At 38.4% G+C, this 6,886-nt stretch overlaps 1 protein-coding gene across 1 annotated transcript in view; it reads right to left on the bottom strand.

Moving 5' to 3' along the window:
• Positions 1-3,817: 3,817 nt before the first annotated feature.
• Positions 3,818-6,886, bottom strand: part of PRR12 (proline rich 12) — a 77,986-nt gene continuing 74,917 nt past the window's right edge. Inside the window, exon 14 of the mRNA XM_069742591.1 lies at positions 3,818-5,229. Within this exon, the coding sequence (XP_069598692.1) occupies positions 5,089-5,229 (141 nt within the window). The 3' untranslated portion in view covers positions 3,818-5,088. The remainder of the gene's footprint in view (positions 5,230-6,886) is intronic.

Raw genomic sequence — 6,886 nt, 5'->3', positions numbered from 1 at the left:
TTCACTTCCACTGTACTTGCTATTAATGTACAGTTTAGGCTGTGTTCACCTGCACTGTACGTTCTATTAATGTACAGTTTAGGCGGTGTTCACTTCCACTGTACTTGCTATTAATGTACAGTTTAGGCTGTGTTCACCTGCACTGTACTTGCCATTAATACACAGTTTAGGCTGTGTTCACCTGCACTGTACTTGCTATTAATGTACAGTTTAGGCTGTGTTCACTTGCATTGTACTTGCTATTAATGTACAGTTTAGGCTGTGTTCACTTGCACTGTAGTTGATATTAATGTACAGTTTAGGCTGTGTTCACCTGCACTGTACTTGCCATTAATGTACAGTTTAGGCTGTGTTCACCTGCACTGTACTTGCCATTAATGTACAGTTTAGGCTGTGTTCACCTGCACTGTACTTGCTATTAATGTACAGTTTAGGCTGTGTTCACCTGCACTGTACTTGCCATTAATGTACAGTTTAGGCTGTGTTCACCTGCACTGTACTTGCCATTAATGTACAGTTTAGGCTGTGTTCACCTGCACTGTAGTTGATATTAATGTACAGTTTAGGCTGTGTTCACTTGCACTGTAGTTGATATTAATGTACAGTTTAGGCTGTGTTCACTTGCACTGTACTTGCCATTAATGTACAGTTTAGGCTGTGTTCACCAGCATACTTGCCATTATAATAAAGTTTAGGTTGTGTACACCTGAACTATACTTACCATCATACAGTACAGGGCTCATTAAGAAAAGTGTGTAATAAAGATATGTAATGTCCGAGTAAAAGAAAAAAAAAAAGGGACAGCACACTTACCAATATTATTCAATAGGATTGTTCAGATGACTAAGCGCCCATGGGAAAGAAAAAAAAAAAAAAAAAAATCAGAGCATGCATCATTCTCTTTCAATTCCTGGACAAGACTCGCCCAATTCAAGTGTATGGGTGCGCAAAAAAGAAAAAAAAATCAGATACCATACAGAATATCTGCACTGCAGCTGATGTTTTAGGATATATTGCCATGATTAACCTAGGTAACGGTATTCAATAAAGTACATTATAAAAATGGATGGCACAGGGATATCACAAGGATGTAAAAAAAAAAAAGGACACATGACAATATGGATGAAAATTGTCTGAGTTTTCTGGATGAAAATCGGACACTTTTTCATATGCTCATCAGACACCGGCTTTAGGCTGTGCACTGTACTTGCTCTTAAAATACAGTTTAGGCTGTGTTCACCTGAACTGTTCTTGTTACTAACATACAGTTTAGGCTGCGTTCACCTGAACTGTACTTGCTCTTAAAATACAGTTTAGGCTGTGTTCACCTGAACTGTTCTTGTTACTAACATACAGTTTAGGCTGCGTTCACCTGAACTGTACTTGTTACTAACATACAGTTTAGGCTGTGTTCACCTGAACTGTTCTTGTTATTAACATACAGTTTAGGCTGTGTTCACCTGAACTGTACTTGTTACTAACATACAGTTTAGGCTGTGTTCACCTGAACTGTTCTTGCTACTAACATACAGTTTAGGCTGTGTTCACCAAGACTGTACTTGCTCTAAACATACAGTTTAGGCTGTTTTCCCCTGCACTGTTCTTGCTACTAACATACAGTTTAGGCTGCGCTCACCTGAACGGTTCTTGCTACTAACATACACTTTAGGCTGTGTTCACCTGAACTGTTCTTACTACTAACATACATTTTAAGCTGGTTCACCAATATTGTACTTGCTCGAAACATACAGTTTAGGCTGTGTTCACAAAGACTGTACTTGCTCTTAACATACAGTTTAGGCTGTGTTCCCCTGCACTGTTCTTGCTACTAACATACAGTTTAGGCTGTGTTCCCCTGCACTGTTCTTGCTACTAACATACAGTTTAGGCTGTGTTCCCCTGCACTGTTCTTGCTACTAACATACAGTTTAGGCTGTGTTCCCCTGCACTGTTCTTGCTAGTAACATACAGTTTAGGCTGTGTTCACCTGTGATTTTCTTTACCTTTTTTAACTACAGTAATCTTTTTACTGTACTAAAAAAAAAAATATCTAAGCAATACATTTTTGAACCCTTGATCCAAGGTTACTGATTTTACTGGAAAATATAGAACATGAGGCTCACTCTTCCATATCATGTCATGTTTTCTCATGGATAGGACACTGGTAACATCAGGTTTCAAAAACAAACAGCTTTGGTGACAACAGCAAAATATTCGGATGCGTCTCGTTGTAACCCAAACCCTACTGAAAATGAAATTCAACAGTTATCCCTCCACTTAAAAAAGAAAATCAGATTTAAAAAGGGAAAAGTAGTGGAAAAAGGTCAAAGTAGCTTAAGAATACCCCAATTTTTTTTTGCTTTTTCTCTCTGTTCTAAGTTTATTTTTTTCTGAGCAAAATACTAATCCAAGTTCAGTTAAACTGAACACTTCACATCTAAGCAACATCATCATTATCAATTAGATATAGTCAAATACAATATTGTACATAGATTTTTTTTCTTCCTATACAATATTTACAGTCAGTTAAAAAAAAAAAAAAATTAACATAAAATTAAAAACACTCAAAAACAGTTCATCTCTCCCATCATTTCATCGTTCCGACATACTGGGAATATGTGATTTGATGCACGAGAATTATAAAAAAAAAAAAAAAAAAAAAAATTGGAGATACGACCATGTAATAATGTTTAAATAATGTTAGAACTGTGAATTTAAAAAAATATCTAGTTTTTTTTTGTGTTTTTTTTTTATTATTATTTTTTATTATCACCCTTTTTATATTTATGGGGCAGAAGGCCCACCGCACCCTAGTCATCTACAGCAAATAAAAAGAAAAAAAAAATTAAAAACTTTTGCTTTTTGTTACAAGTGGATGTCGGCATGTTGTATAGCCCCCCTAATAACGGTGATCAGGGTGGGCAAATAATTTAGCCTCTAGGCTGATGAATATTATGCACACGGAAAAGGTAGCAAAATTTAACGTAAAATACTTACAAAATGCCTAATATGGTTTCACAAATTTTGTTGTTTTTTTTTTGTTTTTTTTACAAATTTCCAATAGCAAAGGATCATAAGAGCTGCTCCACCCGTCCTCTCGAAAAAAGAAAAGAAAAGAAATCAACGTAGAAAACACCATCTTTATGTCAAGGGCTATTAACAAGACATAGAGAAATAATCCTGCGACGTGAAAAATACTGAATGTCAGGGTAACCGTTTGTGGACTCTTGAAACAAAAATACAAAAAAAATAATAATAATAATAAAAAAATTTGATATTGGATTAACAAAACTTTTATGGTTGCATGTAGGACCCTCCATCGAATTCAATACAGTAGAACACAGATTTACGATACCATTTTCTTACGACTATCACCTTTCAAAATTTACGCAAAACATCTTTGGAGATAATAGCTGTACCCTGTTAAAATAATAAAAAAATAAAAAAATCAGGAGCGTCCCCCTTAGAATTGACCACAACCACCAGCAACAAGGGCGGCGACCTTAGTAGATTAATTTTTTTGCCCCTCAGATTCCTAGAAATACCTTAGAACTTTCTGTCCACCCAAAAAATAATAATAATAAAAAAAAAAAAATCAATAAAAATTGAAAAGTGACTGTTGAATTAATACTATTAATATGAACAGTTTAGGCTGTGTTCACCTGCACTGTACTTGCTATTAATGCACAGGTTAGGCTGTGTTCACCTGCACTGTACTTGCTATTAATGTACAGTTTAGCCTGTGTTCACCTGCACTTGCTATTAATGTACAGTTTAGGCTGTGTTCACCTGCACTGTACTTGCTAGTAATGTACAGTTTAGGCTGTGTTCTCCGGCACTGTACTTGCTATTTATGTACAGCTTAGGCTGTGTTCACCTGCACTTGCTATTAATGTACAGTTTAGGCTGTGTTCACCTGCACTGTACTTGCTATTAATGTACAGTTTAGGCTGTGTTCACCTGCACTGTACTTGCTAGTAATGTACAGTTTAGGCTGTGTTCACCTGCACTGTACTTGCTAGTAATGTACAGTTTAGGCTGTGTTCACCTGCACTGTACTTGCTATTAGTGTACAGTTTAGGCTGTGTTCACCTGCACTGTACTTGCTATTAATGTACAGTTTAGGCTGTGTTCCCTTGCACTTGCTATTAATGTACAGTTTAGGCTGTGTTCCCTTGCACTTGCTATTAATGTACAGTTTAGGCTGTGTTCCCTTGCACTTGCTATTAATGTACAGTTTAGGCTGTGTTCACTGGCACTTGCTATTAATGTACAGTTTAGGCTGTGTTCACTGACACTCCATTTGCTATTAATGTACAGTGTACGCTGTACACACTAGATTTGCATTCTTAATAAAGATTTTTATTTTATTTTAGTGCGTGACCATACCAAAACTGGCAGTGAAAAAGCGAGCATCGTCGTATTTTTCGAAAAAAAAAAAAGATTTGTTAATCCAAAATCTCAAAAAACAAAAACATGCCCACCACCCAGTCCAAGATGGGATTCTGGCTCTTACACACGCACAACATATACACGCATGCTTCCCAATAAATAAGAATTAGGGCCAAAAAATGTCAGCCTGCCGTCTTCTGTCAGAATGTGTCAGTCATTGGATGCGGGTCTGAGCAGAGGGCAGAGCCAGAAAAAAAAAAAAACGTTCCTTTTTACGGGAGTATGACTAGGATGAGGAACAAAAACAACGTACGTTTATAGAAACTTTCTCTGCGGGAGAAAAAAAACAAAACAGTAAAAGAACAAAAAGGAAGAAGACAGAAGTCAAGAGAAAGAGAGGACCACCTCCATCCAAGTGTCACTATTCAGAAGCCAGAGACCTGAAAGTCAACTTGAGGCCTCCAACACTTACGTCAGCTACTCCTCTTATAGCCTTGTTGTGTGGACGGTCTTCCCGACCACAAAGTTAAGTCCAGGAAAGGATCGCTTTCCTTTTTTTTTTTTTTCGGCCTGGCATGTCTCTCTTTCTCATCTTTTTTTTTTTTGACGAGTCACATGGTTTCAGTTTGTCTATTGAATCCCTGGTTGACAGGTTTCGCTTCGTTCTGCAGCCTCAGGTAGCTGTCGTGGGTTTGGTCACGCGCACTTATTCTGTGCTTGCGTGAGAAGGTCGATGAAAGAATCGAAGACTTTTTCGAGCCAAGGTTGGTTTCTCATGCACTGCTGAACCACCTCCTCTTGACCCAAGTCGTCATTCTGTTCTTCTATTGCGTTGGTCTGGAAAAGGCGGGGAAAACAACGGTGGTTAGTGGCAAACCGGAGTGACAATCAAACAAAGCCAACCACGAGATGGGTGTACAAAGTAATAAAAAGTATGATTCTAGTAACACAACTAAATAAAGGTTGAAGACTCGTTTGTACAGATAGGAGAATCGATTTGCAGGACTACGGTCCATCGGCCAGGTCTGGGAGGCCATAAAGTCTCTTTACATCCCGGTTATTCTTTTGACTGGTGCGACGACACCAATGCGGCCTGAAGCACACATGAAGTTGAGCCAGCTCCAAGAAGCTTACAAGAGCTAGAGATGCCTCCAAGTATGAGGTGGCTTTCAGAAATACAGACTTGGCCGATGGACCAGACAAGAAGAGCCAGAGATGCCTCCAAGAATGAGGTGGTTTTCAGAAATACAGACTTGGCCGATGGACAAGACAAGAAGAGCCAGAGATGCCTCCAAGAATGAGGTGGTTTTCAGAAATACAGACTTGGCCGATGGACCAGACAAGAAGAGCCTGAGATGCCTCCAAGATTGAGGTGGTTTTCAGAAATACAGACCTGACCGATGGACCAGACAAGAAGAGCCAGAGATGCCTCCAAGATTGAGGTGGTTTTCAGAAATACAGACCTGACCGATGGACCAGACAAGAAGAGCCAGAGATGCCTCCAAGATAGAGGTGGTTTTCAGAAATACAGATCTGGCCGATGGACCAGACAAGAAGAGCCTGAGATGCCTCCAAGATTGAGGTGGTTTTCAGAAATACAGACCTGACCGATGGACCAGACAAGAAGAGTCAGAGATGCCTCCAAGAATGAGGTGATTTTCAGAAATACAGATCTTGCCGATGGACCAGACAAGAAGAGCCAGAGATGCCTCCAAGAATAAGGTGGTTTTCAGAAATATAGACCTGACCGATGGACCAGACAAGAAGAGCCAGAGATGCCTCCAAGTATGAGGTGGTTTTCAGAAATACAGACCTGGCCGATGGACTAGAGCGCTGCGAATCGATTCTCCCATGTCTACTCATCAGTAAAATAAACACTTAGGCTACTTGCAGATGGAGCCTTGAGATTTTTTTTGAGCATATGTGCTCCAAAAACCACCATAAAAGTCAACAAAAAGATAAAAGTAAGAAAAAAAAGACATTAATTTCAATGCAATTTTTTTTTGTGTTTTTCCCCCATTTCAGATTTTGAAAAACTCCTGGTGTGTAAAAAAAATAAATAAAAAAATGGGGGTGGGGGGGATATTATATTTAAATTTGTTTTCTGTCCCAATTTTTCTCAAATTTTGCTGTGATTTCACTATGAAGAAAATAAAAATCAATAACCGCTAAAAATGAGTCTCCACTTGGAGTCTAAAACATGAAAACCGAAGAAAGATATTAAGCACTGAAGGACCAAAAAATGTGTGCCACCTGATTTCTCATGGCTACACAGCCTGTTCTGACAGTATTGTCATAGAGACCTGGTGGATGTAGACCACCACATACGGTCACGGTCAAAATTGTTGGCACCCTTGAAATTGTTCCAGAAAATGAAATATTTCTCCCAGATAATTATTGCAATTACACATTTTTTTATACACACGTTTATTGCCTTTGTGTACATTGGAACACAAAAAAAAACAGAGAAAAAAAGGCAAATTGGACATAATTT

The sequence above is a fragment of the Ranitomeya imitator genome, chromosome 10, assembly GCF_032444005.1.
Source record: "Ranitomeya imitator isolate aRanImi1 chromosome 10, aRanImi1.pri, whole genome shotgun sequence".
Classification (NCBI taxonomy): domain Eukaryota; kingdom Metazoa; phylum Chordata; class Amphibia; order Anura; family Dendrobatidae; genus Ranitomeya; species Ranitomeya imitator.
This window is presented reverse-complemented; position numbering and strand designations above follow the sequence as displayed.